The sequence below is a fragment of the Typopeltis vanoorti genome, chromosome 7 (assembly GCF_054136105.1).
Source record: "Typopeltis vanoorti isolate ZY-2024b chromosome 7, IOZ_Tvanoo_1.0, whole genome shotgun sequence".
Lineage (NCBI taxonomy): Eukaryota > Metazoa > Arthropoda > Arachnida > Uropygi > Thelyphonidae > Typopeltis > Typopeltis vanoorti.
The window spans coordinates 25,820,536-25,845,054 of NC_143555.1; the positions used below are offsets into that span (position 1 = coordinate 25,820,536).

Below are 24,519 nucleotides of genomic sequence, written 5' to 3' on the forward strand. Positions count from 1 at the left end.
TTATGTTGTAATACCTGTGCCATTTTGATGATGCAAAAAAACTAGCACCATCAAAACAATAGTCAATGGAGCACTTTATCTGATCCAATCCCAATTACCTTAAATTTGAACATGGATAAAACACTATCCAAAGAATTATGATTCAGAATGATTTCAACCCCCCCCCCCCCCAAAAAAGAACCAGCATTAACAAGTGTCTTCCTAAGAACTCAGATTCTGTATATAGAATCCTAATATTCCTACACTGCTGAAATAATCGCAGAACAAATATCAAAGATACTAGAAAAATATAGGTTGGTACTTAATTTCTTTCCTGATAATAACCTATCCTACATGTTACAATTGGCATCCATCATGGATAAGCTGACTCCTCTATCCCTACTTGGTGTTTACCATGTTCCAAAATATGAGAGAAGACAGTCACAAGGAACATGGTAAATACCAGGTAGGGATAGAGGAGTTGCACAATTAAGCAACTTGCATCTCACTTGTGAAATATAATGCCAGTGGTGTTATTCTACCTTACTAAATTGTCTCTTAAAACTAAAGATGATCTGTAAGTTTCATTTCAAAATGTTATATACATTAGTAATAAATCTTGTATCTACATGTTTCATAAGTCAGTGGATATATCACACTTAGCTGGTAACTGCTTATATATATATATATAAGGGATACATTTTGTTAACTATTCAATTTTGAAAAGATAGGTGTTCACTGCACAATGTGCATGGAAGATGAGATACTCGGAGAGAAAATTAACTGTCTGATCTTCATCTATTAGCATATATCTATTTCATTCCACATGTTCTGCCACTTTTGAGAGATTCTAAACATTTAACTGGATAAAAAATAAATAAATAAAAACAATAAATTAATACATTTTTGATCACAATATAAGGGAACTTTGCTGAAGTATGAAAGCATTTACCAATAACTGATTGTGATCCACAGTTAATTTAAATGCAGAATGATGACTGTGCACTGTGGATGTATATTGTAATGTTTTTGGTTCCATAAGGTTAAATTGCCAGAGTAAAAAACCACTACAAGTTTCATCTAGTTGATAACTAGAAGAACTTTTTCAAGGACTTTTATTAGATGGTCTGCAACTTGGATTGTCTTTGGAAAAAGTAGGGAATTTCTTCCAGAAATTTGAGTTTTTAATCCAACAGTTCAGAAAAATGATTGCAGGACTCTTAACTGTTTTAGACAATAATGCAAGTTGGGAATCAGGATTAAAAGATGGTGACAATTTACTGATTATGCCAAAGTGGCTTTAAAAAAATCACTGACACCAAATGTAAATGCTACAAACTCAGCTGTTAGTTAGCATTTAAAAAAAAAAAGCTCTGCATACTCATTTTGAGGAATAGAAAGGTATTAGAGAAGTTATTTATTTCTTTATTAGGGGTGAATGAAATGAGTCTTTCCTTATTTGATATCAACTAAATTTGAGTACAGTAATTCTTCTTCTTCTAAGAGTTATAATAGGTCAACTGTCTTAGGTCCAATGGTCTCTGCCCCTTCCTTGCAGATTTAAGATTATAAACTGGAATTAGCCTGGCGTTAGTAAGGTGTGGTGTCACAGACCTCAAAGATTTTAAATTGACTATAACTTTTTAATAACGTGTGGCAGTGGATCATGCCTCAGTATAGCTTCCCCTCCCGTAACCTGCTGCTCAACACCATAGATGACAGTCTGTTGCGCACAAGCAAGTTTAGTGTGCAAGAGTGTAAAGTGTGCTGGGATCCACCAGACCCAACCTTATCAAAAGTGTGACTATATTTACTTCTGAAACCTAAGTTGTTTTCATGTATATTCTACTAAAATATTATCGTTACTGCTGTCTTCTATATTTTTACATACCAACTATATGCAAATATGTTTTCGTAAATATTTAGAGGGTATTTTGAGAATAATATCTTTTTTTTTACCAGATGAGTTACAAGCGGGAAGAACAAAGGTTACGTCAACTTACAGATGAAGCTTTGACAGACAAGAAGCCATTTAGTAGAGATGATGATAGTGAAATTGATTTAGAATTAGTCAGTAATCATGAGTCTGATACAGAACAAGACTCTAAGGAAGAATCTTCAGAGGAAGAATCCACTAATATTGATTAAAAAGATATGGATTTCTATAATATACTACATTATTTGGGTGGGTCTGTAGGACCCCACCTTACCACTTTTGTTATATTTTCTCACCTCACTGGATTAATGCTTTTCAATGGATCACTTTCTATACAGGAACAGTTGTATGAGTAGTAGTGACAAATTAATCCAAAAAAAAGCCAAATTTGTGTTAAGTTTTTAATTTTGGTTTGGTTTTGTTTCAGTTCATCATAATTTTGTCTTTGGTTTCGGTTTCCTACTTTGGTTGTGTGCTGCATGTTTTAAGTGTCTCTACAATGTTTATTAATAGTGTTCTGCTTTTTAATCGTGTAAACAAGTTGACATTCATAGGTTAGTGTTTTATTCATAGGAATAGTGTTTTAATCATTTTGTGTAGGTTTCATAGGTTTCTCCAAGGTTTCAAAAATATGTACTCATTCTCAGCACACATTAATGGCTCAAAGACAAATTCCCAATAAGTGTTTTCTTGGTTTTGGTACTGTTAATGCAATTTTAAAGAGGTTTAAGGAGACAGGTCCCTATTCTCCTGACAGAAAAGACAATGTATGTAAAAAAGGAAAACTACACTTATTCAAGATTGTTTACTTGTTAAGAAAAGTAACATTAATCCAAGATCGTCTGCTGTAGACTTAAATAGAGGTTTGGCAGTTAGTGAACTGCCCACAGAACCAAAAAACAATCCGCTGTTGATGAAGGCTATGAACAAAAAGAGGCTCCAGCATCAAAAGTGTACAAAAATTGGACTATTGAGAAGTGGAAGAAAGTAATATTCTCAGATGAGAGCCATTTCTTTCTCCAAGGAGAGTGAGTACCCTGTGTTCACAAATCAGTGGCTGAGAAGACTTCTCCTATCCACTTTCAACAAACTCCTAAACACCTACCCAAAAAGATGTTCTGGGATTGTTTTACACATAACAGTCCAGGATCACTTGTGCTTCTTCACAGCATGATGAAAACTAACCAATACATAAAAATATTGGAGAAAAGAGTGGTCCCACAAATCCAGAAAGATAAATAACTCATCTTCCAACAGGATCTCCCTCCAAGTCACACTTCAGGAAAAAGTAAAAGAGTTCCTCAAAAATTTTAACTTCCTATTGCTACAGTGGCTAGACTGAAAATTTGTGGGCCATACTAAAAAAGAGACTTGAATGTGTTCTGAAAATTCACTTAGGCATGGAATCTACATTTGTAGATTCCATGCCTAAGTGAATTAATAAACTTATTAGGAAAAGAGGAGCACATATAAATTATTAAGTTAAAGTTCAATTTTTTTTTTTACATATGCTTGTGAAATTAACATTTTTCTTTAAAATGTGAGTGTTCGGATTAATTTGTTCGTTACTGTGCCAGCATAACCAGTGTGTGTGTGTGTGTGTGTAAAGACTAATGTTCAGGAATAAACTCTTTATCAATAAGCGAGTGCTGTACTTTTAAAGAAGACAGTAATGAATTATTATTACTGGTATCAAGAAAATTTAGGCTTCCTTTAGAAGGCCCTGTTCTATTAGTATCATTTTTCAATACTCAGCATGACCGACACAGAAGAAAATACCATTATCCAATAGTCAGCTGCTTTGTGGCAGCTTTCACAAAAGCAAACAGAAATAACAGCCATTTTTATGAGTTGTGTATTCATCTAAATATTACATGGTGAGGGTAAATCAGAAATGAACTTGCAAAAGCATATTTCCTATAACTGCTAGGGATCCTAGACACAAATAATACAATATAATTTTTTTAATAATGTAATAAGAATAATAATTAAAATTTACAACTAGTAGAAGATATTTTGCTGGATTTGAAACAAGGATTTCTTAACACGATGGTTACAGAGAATAAATTTTAAGTTGTTAGGTTGATTTTGAAATGAATATCTCCCAAATTTTACTTAAAATAATGCAATCATACCAGCTGAGGTTAGGGGGAAGTATTTCGCATTAATGTGTCATATATTCAGAGTTATCAGTCAAGAAATGTGGCGTTTTGATTGAAAGAAATCTGCATTCAAACTAGGACTCTAGTTATTGTTGCAAGTGTAGAATAGGTCACATGCCATTACTGGTTACAGCAATGCACAAAGTAATAAAAAATTACTTAGCAAAAGAAGTGAGTGAGTTTTGGATATATATATATCATGAGAATGAATTTAGAAATAATATCAAGAAAAAAATGAAATTGAAATTAGGAGTAAGGGCCACAAGGAAGCCCAGAGAATAGGTGGAGAAAATACATAATAGAAAATTTAGTGGGGTGTGGGTGTGTGTATGAGGGGGGGGGGGTTGAGCTGAAGAGGGTTCAGGAGAAACGAATGTGAAAGGACAAAAATAGAGACTTGAATAACATGAGAGTTTTCTTTAGGAGAAGTTCATGATGAGCTAAATAAGCAAATAACATCTTAGGCAAAAAAAGTGAAATAGTGTCATATATATGTAGAAAAGACACTTATAATCAAATGCATCTGTAAAAAGTTAAAAACTCCATGCAATTTATCTACTGGCTCATCAAGACTAGTATTCCTCTCATGATTGAACTGTCAGCATTCAAACAAAAGATGACATATGGTAAGGCAAATGTTACATTGATTGAACACAGATGAATTATCTGTTCTCAGCAGATTAGAAGGTGTAAGATGATTATGACATTTGTGAAACTTACCAAGAATGATTTCCTCCCTTCTATTTCTGTATAGACTGCCTTGCCAATGATTAATATCTGGGTTAATTTTTTGAAATTTATCTAATAGTTCTGAATACCAGAATGACTGCCACTGATGAGCTAACTCTGCTTTTATTAACTGTCTATATAGGAGAATAACAAAGAATACATGCAGGAAGTGTAAGCTGACACAGGAACTGCGTCTGCAGCTCAATTCTCTTCATTTCAATGTTGCTGGGAATCCAGAACAATCATAGATCAAAATTAAGGGCCTTGATTTAATACAATAATTGAAAACACTATACAACACTTAGTATAGTGTACAACACTATACTAAGTTTATGATTTAAACTTACTACTCAGTAGTAAGTTTAAATCATAAATTTTTGGTGGTGATTTTCTTTTGTGTTGAAGTCCAAGCTATATGACATGCAGTTTAGCAGTATAGTTGCTGCATTCAAGAGGAATCTGAATCGAGGCAATGTGATCAGAAAGACAATAGTACATAGAACAGAGGTCTTGCATCTCAAACTGTCAGCATAAGAAATCAAAGTGTTCCATTCTGCATGCATTAACACGTTCTTTGGCAAGCTGAAAATTGGAATTTCGTGTGGTGGCCAAATTTTTTTTACTTGATAGCGACGTCCACGCGATACCGCGTGATCGGCCGTTTGGTGAGAACTCGCATCGCGTGATTGGCAATGAATGTATTAAGCAGACATATATGCACATGTAATATGCAATTTCCTCAATTCGACTTCTGATAGGATGCATGATGGGGGTGCAAACCTTTCATAGAGAGAAACATGCTTGAGGCAGGTAATGATGTCTCTTTGACATGCAAATCAAACAGGAAAATGTGTCTAATATTGAACTTCCCAATGTAACAAAAAATACTAGCTCAAGTAGGATGCTTAGGCAAAGACTATTTTTATGGCACACTTAAGAGCAGTTTTGTTAAAGTAAGAGAGAAGGTTTGTTTCCTTTAAGATAAATATAAAGCCTCTGAATAGGTGATGTGTGAAATGTACCAGTAGCTACTTGTATACCTTGATGATCAACATAAGCCACTATCAAATATGGGAAGAAAAGAATATTAACAGATGAAAAATGAAAAAGAGCTAGTACAATTGCTGGAGGTGTATACATCGTAAAGGCAGTTGTGTTCTGCAGTAAAACTCGACTACCTTTGAAAAGAACAAATCCTCCCAGCTGTATGAGTCATGTTTTTAGAGAGACCACACTGCTGAACTGGAAGTTGGCATTATCGGTTGTGTAAGTATATTCCAAAGTGTGTGTTTGTGATGGTTTTCTGTAAATAAAAAAAAAAGGTACCAAACTATGTTAATTCTATGACTAATGTGTTTTATATGAGTAGGCAATTATTTGATACTTTTTACAATGTATTTTAGGGTGCTAGTTGCTTAGATAAGTTAAAAATAATCCAGAGTATTTGATTCATGGGACAAACTGCCATGCTATATGATATGTACTGTATACAGAACCAAATAAAAGATTTCAGAGCTGCTAGCCATGCTGAGCGCTTGACTCTCTAATGATTTTACATAAAAATTAGCCAAAGGAGAAGGAACGGAACCTAATGCAATTCTACCTATTTGTAAATTTTTTTCTTTCCATATAAAATAACCTGAATGTACTGTAAATATGAGTACAGTCATCCCTCGACTTACATCCTTTCGAAGATACACCCATGATCCCATAAGGGAATAAATAACATTTTCGGCTATATATAGAGGACCTGAACCAAAAGTGCATACCCCTTAGCACTGTGACTATAACCGCTGTCTCTTCAACATGTTGAAGGAGAAAGCGGAACCTGATTATGACTACGAATTCAACGCTTCTTCCAGTTGGATCATGAGATTCAAGCAGCATTTTGCACCGCACAATGTGAAAATGTATGAGAATCTGCAAGTGCTAAGAAGGCTGCCAAGGAGTTTGTGGAAAAATTGGATAAAATTATTACAGAGGAAAACTATTTGTCACAGCAAATATTTAATATGGATGAGACATCCTTGTTTCGGAAAAAAATGCCCGAGCGGACAGCCATCCACAAAAAGTTAAAATCTATACATAGTTTCAAAACTCTTAATGCCCATATTACAATTCTGTTACGGGTAATGTGGCTGGATATAAACTGAAAGCATTTGTGATATGGCACAGTGAGAATCCACGAATCTTCAAAAACATTAGGAAGCATATTCCCAGTTCATTATCAGAGCAATAAGAAATCGTGGATGACTCAAAAATTGTTCGAGGATGCCTTAATCAACTGTTATGGGAGTGAAATAAGAAGGTATTGTGTGAAATAAAATGAAGAATTTAAAATTTTATTAATTCTCGATAATGCTCCAGGTCATCCATCTTATAGCAATGATCTTCACCAAGTTCAAGATAATGTTTCTCCCTCCAAACATTAGTTCATTAATCCAACCGATGGATCAGGGAGTTCTTGCAGTGTTTAAGGCTTATTATCTACGGACAACTTTTTCACAAGCCATTTCTGCCACTGAAGGAAATGACCAGACTCTCATGCAATTCTGGAAAATGTTCAATATTTATCATGCTATTAAAAATATTGCTGTGGCTTGGGACGAAGTGACCTCTCAATGTATGAGTGGCATATGGAATAAGACATTAAAAAGGTATGTGCATGATTTTGGAAGTTTGTAGTAGTGGGCCTAGCAAACAATCTGAATCTCGAAATGAATGATGACAACATAATTCAACTCACAGAAAGTTCCCCTGAAGAGTTGACCAATGAAGAATTGATCGAACTGGAGGAACAACTATTGCATTAGATGAACGAGAAAAGAAAGGGGGAAAAGAGAAACAGGAAGAGGTAGTTAAACAATTTACAGTGAAGAGTCTTGCAGAAATGTTCTTTGCAGTTAGCGATGTTCTCAAAATTGTTAAAGACATGGACCTTAATGTTGAATGCTGCTTATTAGTAGAAACAAAAGCACATGATGCATTTGCTTGCTATGAACAAATTTATGATGAAAAGAAGAAGAGGAATAAGCAAAGCACATTGGAATAATGGCAGTAACACACAGTACAGTTTTATAATAAGGTTTTAAAATTAAAACGACAGTATACTTATTACAGTTAAGTCCCTAACTCCCTACTATAACTCTGTTGATTTAATGTATCAACTTACGTCCTGCAGGATGGAACGGAACCCGGATGTAAGTCGAGGGATGACTATAATTCAAAAATGCAGGGAAGAAAGTATGATGGGATTGAATCAATGCTGTATGTCACTGGTGCATTATTAAGAAGAGAAATAAGGTTAGAACTAATTACGTCTGAATTTTTAAAGAATGTTATGTTTTAATAAGGTGTGATATGAACTTCTTTTTCTTATTAATAAGCCATTGGGGTAATGAACTGGCGACTGTTTTAAATGCTAGGCAAGTCTCCAAGTAGGATTATCTTATGGAATTCATAACAAGGTCATTCCATCAAAACTCAACATTAAGAGGAAAACAACACAGTTCAAAGAATCAAATTTACTTTCTTATAAGAAAGAATCAATACCTAATATTTTAAAATCAAACTCAACATTTCATTAAGTAAATTTTTACAGTAAAAATTTTAAGTAAAAGTTTACAACATAAACAGCATGATTACTTACTTCAGCATTATTGAAAAGTCGTGAAAAGTTCTCTTCAAATGCATCAACAGTTTTATACTGACCAGTGATTATATTCTTTTCAATAGTGTTTAAATCAATTGGATTCTGTATTTTTACATAATAGCTAGAATTTCTGAAAAAAATTCAGCACAAGTACTTTTACAATGCAATTCATTTATGATCAGACTGAAAACTATATACAAACATACATATATATGAATCATCATTTTCCTACTATATCTTACACTAAATGGTCTGTCACATCCAAGTATATAAGCATTCAAAATGTAATTTATATTATGATAGCAAAGCCTATCCTATTTACAGAGTTAAAAAAAAAAAAATATATATATATATATATATATATATATATATATAAATAAAAAAATGCCGAAAGACACACTGACACTCATTCATTGTTTATTTGGTGTTTTATGGCACAGGGATATCTGTGGTCACTGTGCCAGTAAATGATCAAAGGAGTCACGAGTTAAAAAAACAGGACAAACAAAATGTATTTGTAAAAAGAAAAGTGAAGGGAAAAAAAATAAGCACACCACACACATATATAATAAATGGATAAAAAGCAAGTGTAAAAAGTTCAAAACATGGGGGAAGAGATATTAAAAAGATATATATAGACATGAAATGCTGTATAAATAATAACAGCATAAACAGCCAATACATACAGTAAAAGATGTCCTTAAAAATTAAAAAAACAAAAAAAAAGACATCCACTGCATCTGATAAAATTTCACAGTCTGAGCTCTATACACTCAGATGCATAGAGATCAAACACATTGTGAAAATAGCTGAAATAATGACTATGTTCATAAATGATATAAGGATGGTCAATTAAAATATGAGTAATGAGGAGTCTGGAATTTCAAAACTCACACAGGATTGTTATCAACAGGAAGGAATTTCAGGCTTAATTTGGAAGAATATGGTGTATAGTAATACGCTAATATATTATTAGCGTATTACTATAGACCATATTTTTATAGTTAATAGCCTGGTCGACCTATATGAGGGCGGTCTGAAAAGTTCTCTACCTAACAATTAAAAAATGAATTCATAATTTCAAAATTATTTTTATATTTCAATATGATCTCCCTTAAGACTAATATATTTATTCCAGCGATGTTCCAGTGCCATTATCACGTCTCCGTAGTGGTTCTCAGTAAGATCTGCAAAATACCCCTCTAAAGCTGCAATCACCTCTTGATTCGAAGAAACACTGCCCAGCAAAGAAGAGAATAGTTTTGGGAAGAGATAGAAGTCGGAGGGAGCCAAGTCAGGGGAATAGGGTGTAAAACAATCAATTTCCAACAATTCACAGTGTAGATCCCTTAATTTTCCCATTGCCAAAACACCTTTGTGGGCAGGTGCATCGTCCTGATGAAAGATGATTTTTTTCTTCTGCAAACCAGATATTTCCTCACGAATTTTTTTGTTTAGTGTGGCTATAAGATCAGAATAATATTCCCCAGTTATTGTTTTACCCTTTTCAACATAATTAATAAACAAAATGCCTTTAGCATCCCGAAACACCGATGCCATGACCTTTCCTTTAGTGCTGAACAACCGGTCTTCTTTGGTGCTGAACAACCGGCTTCTGTCCACTATTTTGACTGCTGTTTGGATTCTGGTGTGTAATAGTGAATCCAAGTCTCATTCATAGTAGTAAAGCGATGCACAAAATCAGGTTTATTCTTGTCAAAATGCGCCAAGCACTGTTCAGAGATTTTCATGCAAGTGCATTTTTGATATGCTGTGAGCAAGCATGGCACCCATCTGATTGGATTCTGGTGTGTAATGGTGAATCCAAGTCTCATTCATAGTAATAAAGCGATGCATAAAATCAGTTTTATTCTTGCCAAAATGTTTCAAGCACTGTTCGGATATTTTCATGCAAGTGCGTTTTTGATCTGCTGTGAGCAAGCGTGGCACCCATCTTGCGCAAAGCTTTTTCATATGCAATTCTTCATGCAAAATATATCCTACACGTTCTTTTGAAATGTCTATAATCTCAGCAATTTCATGCACTTTGACTCGCCAGTTATCCAATACCATATCGTGCATTTGATTAACAATTTCTGGTGGTGTTACACTTTTTTTGACGTCCTTCACATGGATCATCTTAAGGGTGGTACGGCCACGTTTAATCTCAGCAGCCCATTTCTTAATTGTAGAGAAGAGATGAGTGCCCATAAACTTTTATGAACTTTAAATGAATTTCTTTTGGCATTAAACCTTCTTTTATAAAGAATTTTATAACCACACGATATTCAATTTTATACATTTCAAGGGATACAGACGACACTTTTGCTTCAGACATCTGTATAAAACAAACTACTTGATAGAATGACTTGCAATTCCACATGGATGCTTATGACAGATGTACCAACTTAGAGAGAAAAAAAAATCTTGCCATTAGTGTTGTCATCTACGGTCGAGGCTGAGAACTTTTCAGACCACCCTCGTACTGCAGTTTTATTTACTTCAAACAAGCAATTGATTCCAATAACAGGAACAAAATAATGAACATCTTAAAATCTATGACATTAGATTCAGAAATACAAACCTTTATTACAAATTATTATAAAGATACCAAAGCAACTGTCAAATTCAAAGCAGAAAAAGGAGTTATGCGAGGTTCCCTGCTCCATCAAATTTATTAACTCTCAAAAAAAATATGCAAAACCATAGTTAAAGATCCAAATCTAAAAATAAATGGCACAAATATCAATCACATTAAATATAGAAATGATATTATTATTCCTGCAATCTACAGCACAATTAGAAAAGGCAATGCAAATTTTAAGTGGAGAGTACAAAACTTTTGAAATGAAAATCAATCTAAGCAAAACTAAAACAATGAAAATAGAAAGAGATGAATAGGAAGAAAATTTTAACTTATAAAATCAAATATTTGAACAAGTAAAGCAATTTACATATATTTTGGCAGTCTCATTAGTCACAACCACATTAGTAAAATACAGACTTAACAAACATGATTAAGTTAAACAAAATATGGGAAAATAATTGAAAAAATTGAAAAAAAAAACATTTGAAAAAGCCTCCAACTAAAATTCCAGAAAAACATTATTAAACCTATGGAGGAGAGACATGGAGACTCATTCAGAAAGAAATACAGAAAATAAGGATTCAGAATGAAATGTATAAGAAAAATAAATAAGACTCACTGGTAAGAACACAAAACAAATAAGTAAGTCAAGCAGGAATTAAACTATAGATAGAATTAAACTATAAACTAATCATAGCTATAATTCTTCTTAAACAGCAATTAAGTTTGGACATTTCCAGAGAATATTCTTTCAGAGATTACCAAATATAGTCTTGAAGGGAATCAATGAAGGAAGGTGATCAAGAGGTAGACCAGAAGACCTAAGCTACAGTCTTTGAAGTAAAGATCATAATTAATGAACTTCAGAGAAATTACAGATATGGCCAGAGAAAAAGTCAGGTGGCAAAGATTTGTTCATAGGGGACTCAACCTCACATCTGACAGATGAGAAAGAAGATTCCAAGATGACTGCCCCCTGGGACAGAAGTCTGTGTCAGAAAATCTGCTAGTAATCAGTGTATGTTACAGGCAGATGTTGGAAGTTTGGGAAGCAAAGTGACCTAACTGCAGTATTTGTAGCTTTATTTCCCTCGACTGCGACACAGCTCAGAATCCAAAAACAAACATCTAAGTGTAGCTTCAATAACTGAAAGCGGAGGAGTTAGATTTAAGAGGGTACTGACTGTTTTCACTATTCTAGGACTTTTTATTGCCTGAAGAGAACTTTGGAAGTCTGAATATATCATGCACTTTTGGTAACAAGGCAATTCGATGTATTTGAGTGCAAACTCTACTGCATATAACTCAGCTGCAATGTCATTGCACTCTACTTAAATTTTATGCAGATACAATGTAGTCTGGAAAGACTGCAGATGATCCACAAGTCCTATGATTTTGAGTAATGTAGACAGGCACAAAATCAGAGCATTTAGTTCTACGAGCTTCGGTGAACTGTTGGTAGATGACAAGGGGGGGAGGGGAATTTTGGGAGACTGCTGAAAGAAAATCTAAAAGCTAAATAAGTACCAGGGTGGAAGAGTGTATTGTGGTATCTTGGTAATATTGTCAATTACTGTCACTATGATTTGTATGAGAGAGAGCTTCCATCCACAAAACAAAGGATTTTATGGCAGTCTGTCAAGTGATATACAGTTGACCCTTGAACAACAGGGTTAGGGGCATGGAATGTCCCATGCAGTCGCAAATAACATTTGACTCCCAAAATTCTTAACTACTAATAGCCTACTGTTGACCAGAAGCCTTACCAATAACATGAACAGTCAATTACATCTATTTTGTATGTTATATATACTGTGTTTTTACAATAAAGTAAGCTGGAGAGAAGAAAATGTTATTAAGAAAATCATAAGGAAGAGAAAACACATTTACAGTACTGTATACCATATGTTTACGTCAAGTTTTTAAAAGATTAACCATATGTCTATCAGTAAATTCACCAATATTCTCTTATATCATACAGAACATTGTAGATGTTATAAGCATTACTAACACTAGACGAAAAACATGAAAACATAATGTGAAAAAGAAATTCATATTTATTTATAGAAGTTATAACATCATTTATAATGATTTATCAGTGCATGAATCAGTTATAACGATTCATGCACTGATAACAAAGAAGCAGCAATATGATTGCTTTATGGTAGCCTAGTGTAATCTGTATATCCTAGGCTACCATATACCTATACACTAATGAATGAATCATTATAAAATTTTTATTTTATGCTAAGTATTAATAAAATTTAATTGACAGTTAATTTTATGCAATTATGATTTAATACTGCATTTTTATGTGTCTTTACATTTCTCTCAACTGCAAATGGCACCATGTACGGTCTGCAAGTAGTAATTTTTCTCTTTTTTTTTGATAATTCTAGGCTACATGGTTCATCTGTGAATTGTTGAAAATCTCCAAAACATTTGTCAGTATGTTTACTGAAAAAAATCCGTGTATAAGCAGACCCATGCAGCTCAAACCCACGTTGTTCAAGGATCAACTGTGCAGATAATCCCTTAATGAATGAAAGATAGTTTGCCATGTGACATGGATTGATTTTCTCTGCATGTAGCTGTTGACATTGAAGAGCCAAAGATACTTCATTTCTCTCAATATACAAACTAGGAATAGGGGATGCATAATGTATAAATTGAAATTATGACGACTTGATGATGAAAAGCATCCAGACATTGCCGATACTCTCTACTAGGAAGAAGCATAGACTCGGGAACCATAATCACATTTTGATTTCATCATCAGGTATAATCGACACTTGTGATATGCCAAATATATTGACATGTTAGATTTATTGTACTTACGGATATCTGATGGTTAAAATAATTTCAATGTTTTTTATTTTAATTCACAATTGTTAAGTGCTGTCGATCATCATAAGGACATTCTCTTATTGCCAATGACAATAACATGCCAACTATTACTAGCTTCTCAATTGCCACTTAGTGGAACATACTCACCGATGAGAAAGATGGACGATTTACAGCTGAGAGACCATTCGGCACCAAGATAATGGAAGGAAACAAGAAGTAAGAGAATGGAAGTTTGAGAATGCAGACCAGAGAATTTTGTTTTAGGAAGCTTTTAAAGAAATTTGACAGCATAAATTAATAGAAGATTCTGAAAAGGAAATCTCAACTATTCCTTTGACTTGCTTATTAAATAATTTAAGGAATTTACAACGTACACATGATATAAATTAAATTAAACTTTAATCTATATTTGCATTATTTCGGCAACGTCACGTTGCCATTTTCACAGGAACTTAAAATAAAGACACGTGCACACAGGCACTACACACAGTAAACGAGGATGAAGCAGGAAGCTATTGTTTCTCCTAAAAGTCCTGATCATGCCCCTAGCAGGCTATGTGGGTATTCTTGGCTGTTGGGCTGAAGGTCTTCTGATGTAAGTCTCATGCAAACAAATTTGTTGAGGTTTGGACTGTTTCTTAGGGCTGAGAGTGAATCCATGAATAGCCTTTCAAATTTGAATTTACTACGGTGTATTACTGTGGCTATCTACCACCATATTCTGTGGCGTGTATCCAGAGCATGGTTTGCAAGACCAGAGTGGCTGTACTGGTGAAATTACTTTGACTGGAAAAAAGGGACATTGTCATCAAAAAAGCATATATTAAGAAGACATTTTACTCTTATTTTAATGCTCACAGAAACGCAAAATGGAAAGTTTTGTCTTTTGTCTCAAGGATTCTGGAGATGGTAATTATTTATTGGAACAAGTGATGTAATCAGAGGAAATGAAACCGTAAAGTGGCTTTAATGAAGAGTTCTACTTTGATACAGTGTTTATAAAGTAGTAAAGGAAACTTATTTTCTGGTAATGAATTTATGATTTGTGTATCTTGTACTTATATTTCCTAAGGTAAGAATATTTATACTCAATGAAACAGTGAGGATGAATGAAACAATTTATGCTAAATAAGGAAATATTACATAGTTCTGTGGAAGTTAAGAAGTTTTAGATTAAGGAAAACTTGATGAAGAACTGGCTCTAATGAATAAATTAAATATATCAAGAAATTATATACTTGGTTTAAATCTTTATCCAAGTGTAAGCAAACAAGTTTGCGCCTGAACTATTTTCAGGACTGGGGCAACTGGTATAAAGAAGCTAATGACTTAAAGAGAATGCTGTTGGAAGTTCTCTAATCTAATCTAATCATTCTCTAATCCAGAGTATTTTAATAATAAGGTGTGACACCTTTTGGCTACTTGTATATAGCTTCTGCATTACTTCAATTTATGGGATACTAAGGCAAGTGATGTGAAGTCATTAGCTTCTTAATACGAGTTGCCCCAGTCCTAAAAATAGTTCAGGCGCAAACTTGTTTGCTTAAACTTGGATAAAGGATTAAACCAAGTGGAAAAACTTACGACAGCTCTAATGAATATTTGTTGTTTCTAGGAATTCACTGTGGAAAACAAAATGTTCAATCTGATAGACTGATTAAATACATGTGAAGCAAACCATTAACAGAATGAATCAGAGAGAGAGAGAGAGAGAATGAATTTATCCTATAAAGATAAAGGAGATCTTTAATCTATAGTTTTAATTTAGAAGGCCTTGGATCCAAGTAGTTTTATAGTTATTAATATAATTTTATTTACAATGTACACAGTGTTTAATTTCATTAAATAGTTTTATAGCTATTAATTTGTTTAATTAATTTGTTTATTCTTTTATTTGGTCTAAAGTCAATTATTTCATGGATTCTGAAAATTTAATATAGTTAAAAAAGTCATTGCAACAAATGGATTAAACTCGTATATATTTACCTAACACTCAGTGTAAAAGCAGTCTTTTTAGACAGATATAAATATAAAGGGTGCAACTGATAGGATTTTTAACCGGTGAAATAGAACGTTCATTGCATTACAGCACTTGTCTCTAACTGACATATGTCAGAGAGGAAACTGGGATTGTTGTTAATTATGAGTCCCAAGAGAACTTTGCTTCAGGTGCAACTTAGATTAAAGATCCCATCTAGGGCAAAAGTGCACACTACCTGTCTTCTGCTATAAAAATATGAACCCATTTGCAAGTACACCCATTTTGAGAGAGAGATGGTCAATGGTTTGCTGCAGCTATCTTTGTATATCCCCCATTTTACATGAATGAAAGAAGATGTTGAAAAGATGGAATGCCCGATATGTAGAGTCACCTACATATAAGGTATTACTTGCTACTGGAGAAAGTTGTTCTGTTGACCTTGATTGCAAAAAGTGTGACAAAGAACCTAGTGCCGCATCTCTTGGTTATAGGGTCAGGACAGGCTTAGACTTGTATGATCTGATTAGATTAAAAAAAAAAAATTACTAATAAAAAGAGAAATTCCCTCTAATGCCAGAATTATAATGTAAGTCTTTCAGTATTTCAAATCTCAAGTCCTATGTTTTTTTAACATATAAGAGAAAACCAATACTAGATGCTCACATTTAGGAGGTATCTGTAATGGATGCTCCCATCTGGACTAATGATCAGTAACAGAATGATATTTTTGAAAACCAGATTGTGTTGAGGAAAAAATTATTTCTCTGCAGAAAGCAGAAAATATGAGAGTTAACCATTTTTTTCCAGAATCTTGCACAAGCAGCTGGTCAATGTAATTCAGAGATAGTAATTTAGTAAATCTGGATTCTTTCCTGGTTTAGGAAAAATAACTATGATTGCTTCTGCACAGTATATGGAAATATCAACAGAAAAATGTTGTTAAGGTGTAGCAGTGGATTCATGGATGATGGTGACAGATGTTTTGTTATCTTGTAATGGATGTTGTCTGGTCCAATAACAGTTGGATGCATTTAATGAAAGAAGTATTCATTTCTTGTTCTGTGAACAACCCGTTTTATTCTTTAGGGCTATTCAAAAAAAAAAACTGGAATAGTTGTCTAATTATCTTGCGCTTTTTCTAGCAAGGAAGTAATAGAGATGACATAATTCTGATGTTTTAGCAAAAATCTCCTGAGTGTGTTGGCAATCACTGCTGGATCAGTAACTGTGGAAGCACTGTATTAAAGAATGGAGATCAGATGAATGGTATACCTGCCCTTTATTTTTTGGAATTTTTCCCAGGCTTCTTTAGAATTGGCTGTTCTTAAGGAGGATGTCTACTGGATCCAGGTTTACTTTTGATTCTGATGCCAGATGTGTTTTGTTTGAACCTGGACATATTTGAAAGCGAAAAGGTTTGACACTATGGGGTATCTTCAAACAAATACTTCAAGCTTCTTCCCAATCGTCATTCTGCCATGGCTAGAAAACATGGAAAATGACTAGATGTCTTAGGAATTCCAGTTGTGGAAGCTTGAGTACTGCATTCTGTCACATGATTCACTGCATTGCTGATAGAAGGTGTGCCAGCTAGCATGCTCAATTTTCCATTATATCTGTGATAGACTTCATGCTGACCCATGCAGGAAAGTTGGAATCAAAAGAAAGCGATCAGTTGCAAATAAATTCTCATAATTTTCTCACTTGAAAAGTGAGAAAAAGGAGGTTTAGCATATAGTTAAGTTGATGGCAGTAAATATTCGGACAGGCATATACAGGGTGTTCGGGATAAATTTGACAGTTTCGTAAGGAAAAAGAAAATCTTCTTTATATCTATTAAATTTAATGAATTTACAAAAAAACATTACAGGCAGAGTTAATTACAATACTATCAACAAGATTTACTCAAAATAACCACCATTAGCATCGATCACAGCTTCAATTCTGCTTCGGAACCTCGAACAAGCTGATGCTACAGTCTCCCTGGGAAGGGCCGCAAAAACTGTTTTAATTTTATCCATTAACTGGGCTTTTGTATTACTGGAAGTGCGATTGGTGTCTTTTTCAACTGCGCCCCATACAAAATAATCCATGGGGTTAAGGTCTGGGGAGTTTGGAGGCCAAACATTTGGACTGGTGAAGTCGTAGAAATTTTCAGACAACCATTTTTGACTTTTCCCAGAGGTGTGGCAAGGGGCCGAATCCTGCTGCCATACATACGGCCTACCATTGGCTACCCTTGTTATCCAGGGCTTGACTACAGTTAGCAACTCCACGAACAAAGCCCGAATTCCAATGCCAGGGTTCTTCAACACCTGTTCCTGCAGATTTGCGAGGAATTCTGCTGTACGAACGCAATCAGATCGTCTGCTAGGGATCTTACTTCTTGCTACATCCTCGTAGTCACCATTGCAAGTCTCTAGTTCATGCCTGATTGTTTTTACTGTATTCAGGGAGCATTGGGCAGCAGTCGTAATATCCTTATTTTGATGGCGGGCACGAATCATCATGATACAAGTTATTCTCTTCCATGATTCAGGTGGGTTCCAGCTATCCATCCTTTCTGACATCTTGTATATGAATGAAGAAGGGTCCAAACTTTTAAATGAAGAGAAGTGTGTGTTAATACATGTAACTTACGGAAAAATATAATTAATTATAAATATGTCAAATTTATCCCGAACACCCTGTATATCAAAGAAGTTGTCGCTTCTTGCAGTGGAAGAGATTATTGTTAAGGGTTATTATTAAGAGCCACATCAAGGTAGGCAACATATTATCCACACTGGCTGTCATATCTGATCTTGAATTCATTTACACTACTATTTACACAACATCCAAGAGCAAACCATTCCAATCACATACCACTCTATGAGAGAAAAATGTAGTTCTTATCCCTTCAAGACAACATTTATTCTCAACTTCCAAGGATGCCCTTGAAGTCTAGAGATTTGTGTCAATAATGAAATAGCACGAGTTGGCATAATCGAAAATTTTTAAGAACGGAAGTTGGTTAGCACGAAGACCACAATGGTCATACTGCAGCACACAAGATTTACTGAAAGTTACAAAAAATTAAATAACACGGTACTTACACCTAGACAAAATTACAGCAAAGACTACAGCTGTACACAAATAGTCAAAGAGCCAGTATATATTAAATATATACAGTTGTTCTCACTTCATGAATATTTTTGATCAGAATTTTTATTTTAAATTTTGCACAGCAAAGGCAATCAGGAGCGGCACGTACAGTGAATTACGCAGTAGTACGTAATGATGCAATGATCAGTTAGAACGAGCCCCAGTCACTCACTAGCATTGGCAACATGAGGAGGTTATTCATAGTTTTCTTCAATTACACCTGATATTTTATTTCATTTCCTTTTTAACTATAACCCTTTCACTACATATCCAACTTTGTCACAAAGAAGCAACACTGCAAAATCAGAAAATGAGCAAAACAAACAAAGAAAAGCAATTACATTAGAGAAAAATTACGAAATTATTACCAGCCATCAAGCGGGTAGCACTGTTAAAGCTCTTTCTGAGAAATTTTCTGTTGCTGCTTCTACAGTTTGCACTATTTTAAAGGATAAAGAAAAAATATTTGAAAGTAGTAAAAAATGTGCAATGTATGCAGTCTACATGGTCACATAATAAAGTAATAGACAGTATAATTCCTCATATGGAAAAACTGTTAACTGCTTGGATAAGTGACCAAACTCAACGATTAAACATGCCTATTACCTATGCAACGATTTGTACTAAAGCATTAGCCATTTTTAAGATATTTTGTCACTTTTTGCTGAAAGACCAAAAAGGGTATGACTGCAAAAAGACTTTTGCTGCAAGTAGTGGGTGGTTTGACCACTATAAAAAAGCGAACTGGTTGGCATAACATTAAAGTACAAGGTGATGATACAAGTGCCGATAGTGAGGCTACAAAATCTTATTCAGAGAAATTAGAAGAAATAACTAAAGAAGGAAATTACTCGCCATTGCACATTTTTAATGATGAGATGGGCCTTTTCTGGAAACAGATGCCTGCAAGAACTTACATCGCAAAAGAAGAATCCTCAATGCCAGGTTTTAAAGTATCAAAAGATTGCATCACTCTACTATTAGGAGTAAATGCTGCTGGTGATTGCAAGTTAAAACCCTTATTTGTTCATCAATCAGAAAATTCAAGAAGCTTAAAAGGAATTAAAAAAGATACACTCCTAGTAATACAGAAGGCAAATAAGAAGGCTTGGCTCACTGGTTCCCTATTCGAAGATTGGCTTATGCATCACTTTGTTCCTGAAGTTTTGAAGAAACTTTATTGTGAGAAAAAACAAATTCCATTTAAAGTGCTTCTGGTATTTGACAATGCACCTAACCCTCATCAGTAGCTTATATTTGCTCTATTGTAAACATAGTCTTTTTACCTCCAAACACAATTTCTCATTTTCAACCAATGGATCAGGAAGTGATTGAGACATTTAAAGCACACTATTTCAAAGAGACTTTTAAAATGTTAACAGAAGCAACTGATAAAGATAAAAACTTTCATTTTATCAACGAGTTTAGGAAGAAATTCGACATTTTAGATGCAATTCGTGTAACACAGAGCGCCTGGCATAAAGTTTCCAAAAAAACTATGAAAGGAGTATAGCATAAACTTTGTCCTCAGTTTAATGATAATTACGAATCCTTTGAAGAATCAAAAAAGATTGTGAATTTTGAAACTCAAGCGATCTTAGGTATGACTAACCAGTTGCAAATGGAAGTTTCGGAAGGTGATATTAATGAGCCGCTTTAATCTCGCTTAAAAGCGAGATTATGTTGTCTTTTAAGCGAGACAACATAACGAAGCTTGAATTTTATTTTTCACATTAAAAGGCCTAGAAGAAGCATTTAAACTTCTCGAAGAAGCTCAAGCAATCTTTGAATCACAAGATTTAGACTTTGAACGATTAGTACATTTTCTCACGAAATGAATAATGCTTCTGCTTGTTAATAAAAAGAAGCAAAAGTCTACGAAGCAGATGACACTCGAGACCTTTAAAAAAAAAAAATGCATCGAAGCTTGCTAATACATCTCCTACTACCTCGACAGATGCTTATTCAGCCAGTGATACAGAAATGAGTTTGTTTTTTTTCCAAAGAATCTTTCTAATTAAAAATTTTTCTTGCATTATTTTTTAAATATGTAAATCTTTGGCCAGTAAAGTTTTTTTCTTATCAGTTAATATTAATTTTGTATTTTATATGTTCCTTCTTACGAATGTAACTCTAGCTTATAGCATTATTTCTAAGGCAAATAAACTCTCGCCTTACGAATTCCCAATTTACAAAAGGTCACCAGGAACCAATTAATTTGTAAAGGTGGGAACTACCTATACATTAAATAAAGATATATACAAAAATGTACAAAACTAAGCATACAGTATATTCATATAAATAAATTTCCAGCAAATGTTACAGCTGCACATAGAGGCCAAAGCAGCACACAAATAATCAAATATGCATTAGTAAATAAAAATGAAAATAAAAGTATGCACAAAACTGTACAAGGTTAAACAATATATTATTATTATTATTATTACCCAAAGACCCCATGGAGTCAAAGACTTATTTGGGAGGTACTTTTATCATACACACAGCTCATCGTACCATGCTCTAAACATATCTAAATACACTTGAATTCTCTGCAGACACCACACTCTCAGGCAAGGCATTCCAATCATTCACAACTCTGAATGAAAAAAAACTGCTTCCCCCACTCACACCCTCTTTATAGTTTCCAGGGATGACCTCTGGTTCTCCCCTGATCTGCCACTATTTTCTGTAGATCCTCTCCAGCAATGATCCTATAACAACTCCTTACTAACTTGTAGGTCTCTATCATATCTCCCCTCTTCCCCCTGTCCACCAGACTCTGCAAGTTGCATCTTCTCAATCTTTCCTCACACTCAACATTCCAGAGGTTAGAAACTACCTGAGTCAGTCACCTCTGGAGCCTTTCCAACATCTATTCGTCCTTATGAAAACCAGGTGACCAAATCTGGGACAAATTAGGGCCACACAATAGTCCATGTGTGGCCTAATCAAAATCTTATACAATGGAACAAGAATCTCCCTACTTCTACAAGTCAGTGTCCTCCGCAACATTCCCAGAAGCCTTTGTGTTGTCTTCACAATTTGTTCCAGGAGTGGCTGGACATATGCTAGACAGCATCTACCTACAATTCTTCTAGAATCCTAATTTTGCAGTTGGAAACTCTTACTGAACAACATTATATGCAAATATCTAACACAATAATCATTCACCTCAGATCTCATTTCCTCCACCTCTGACAATACATCCTCACCAGGTATAAATTCTGCATCCCATCTTTGTTTTCCAAATATTAAACCTTACATTTTGCAACATTGAATCACATCCCCATTCTTGTGCCCAATCACTCAATTTATTTAAGTCTTCTTGTAAGGCCACAACATCTTTTCTACTCTTCATGGTTCATCCCAATTTTACATCATCTGCAAACAACTGCATATCTCCATCCAAATCTTCACCAATATCATTAATATACAAGTTAAACAGTAATGGCCCTAAAACAGACGACTGAGGCACACCACTAGTGACTTTCCTTTTCCTGGATATCGCTTCCCCATACAACTTGTTGATACCTATCAAATAACCAGTCTCCAATCCAATGCACCAATCTAATATCCAACAGCATCCGCTCTAGTTTGTATATCAACTTATCATGAGGTAATCTATCAAAAGCCTTTGCAAAATTTCAGTATATTACTGTGTATCCTTCTTCTCTGTCCAAGGAAGCAGTCACCTTATTGTAATAAGTAGATTACTAAAACATAACCTCCCTATAGCAAATCTAGGTTGTCCATCAAAGATAATACCATTGTTGTCAACCCAATTCTGGATCCTAGTTCTCACAAGCTTCTCCAACAACTTAACTACAACACCTGACACACAGATAGGCCTATAGTTTGATGCTTGAGTTCTATCACCTCCTTTATGAAGTAGCACAATCTTGCCCTCATTTCACTCCTTAGAGACTTGCCTGAGTGCAAGACTCGTATTAAAAAAATATGTCAAGGCCGGCATCAACACCCTGGCACATTCCTTCAGAATAAGTGGTGATATATTATCAAGTCCCACAGCCTTATTTACACCTAGTTTGCTCAACTCCGCATACACCTCTTGCTCACTTACAGTCAGTCTCTCCTCCCCATCATCAACTGCTCTCAATCTCTCCATGAAGTCACACATTCAAAAGATTGAAAGACCTTTATGAACTGCTCATTAAGTATCTCCACCACACCTTCTGCAACAGCTGTCTTTATACCATTTTCTCCCATCAATGTCATCCTTCCATAATCATTCTTTCTTTTGCTGGCTACATATCGAAAGAACACCTTAGGATTCTTTCTGGCTTGAACTAGCGTATGAATAGTGAGGTAAGAACAGCTAACTGCTATTCATACCTCACTTGAGCTACTCTCACCAACCAAGTCAGCCACCTTGACTGGTCTTTGCAGTCCTCAAGGAATTGGTTATTTCCACTTATCTTATGCTGCCTCCATAATGCCCTTTTTCTCTGTATTGCATGCTTCTCTTTATTCATCTATTTCACACCTACCTTATTTAACCTTTTCACCCTTGGAATACATTTAGATATTGCATCCACTAGACAGTTTTTGAAAATCCCCCAAGCTGCACTGATCTCTTTTCCAGCTAATTCCTCATTATCATGCTACACCTGCAAGCTGTCTGCAAAGCTCTTCATAATCACCCCCCCCCCATAGTTCCACATATACCCTTTTCTTACAGAGGTCCCCACACTGCTGGCAACCACTCAGGTAATCACCTCATGGTCACTCTCACCAATTGGTGGGTGATTTGACACCTCATTTATAATTACATCCTCTGACCAAATCCATGACCCTCAATCCTTGTGTGCTCTCTGTTACATACTGTCCGAGGTAGTTAGTTATCCCTCAAAAACTCAAGAAACTCTTTTTCTTTACTTCAAGTTGCTATTTCATCATTCCAGTCTATATTGCCATAATTAGTCTCCCATAATGATCACTCTTTTCTTATTTGCTTGGCTAATTTGATTATGCATTTCGTAGTTACTACCATCCACATTATCTGCTCTATAAGAACATCCAACCAAGTATTTCATTCCATTCACCTATCTCACACCCATACTGCCTCAAAATCACTGGCACTATTTCCATCTTGCATCTCTATTTTGTATGGACATAACTCTTTCTCTATCATCAATAGCACTCCCTCTTTCTTTTAATCCTTTCTATCCTCACAAAACACATCATTCCCTTCCATCTCTATTCCTGTCAGGATGTCATCCTCATCTAACCATATCTCACTTATTCCAACAATTTTTTGATGAACAGACTCAATTAGTGAACGATTTCATCTGCCTTGTTTCTTACACTTCTAGTATTTGTATACAAACACAACAACTTATTCTTAGATCAGCAGCTAGTTCCACTAATACCACTCATTCGATGTGATCTCTCCATGCTCGACTAGGGCCATTTTCCCTTTCTGCCTATTCATTTTAGAACTCTCTTCAATTCCAACTGTTTCCTCTTGAATTCAGGTCATTC

At 34.7% G+C, this 24,519-nt stretch overlaps 1 protein-coding gene across 1 annotated transcript in view; it reads right to left on the reverse strand.

Moving 5' to 3' along the window:
* The window catches only part of ash1 (histone-lysine N-methyltransferase ash1), a 585,771-nt gene that overhangs the window by 224,800 nt on the left and 336,452 nt on the right, over positions 1–24,519 (reverse strand). The window contains exon 17 of the mRNA XM_090395574.1: positions 8,456–8,588. Coding sequence (XP_090251700.1) covers positions 8,456–8,588 — 133 coding nt within the window. The remainder of the gene's footprint in view (positions 1–8,455; positions 8,589–24,519) is intronic.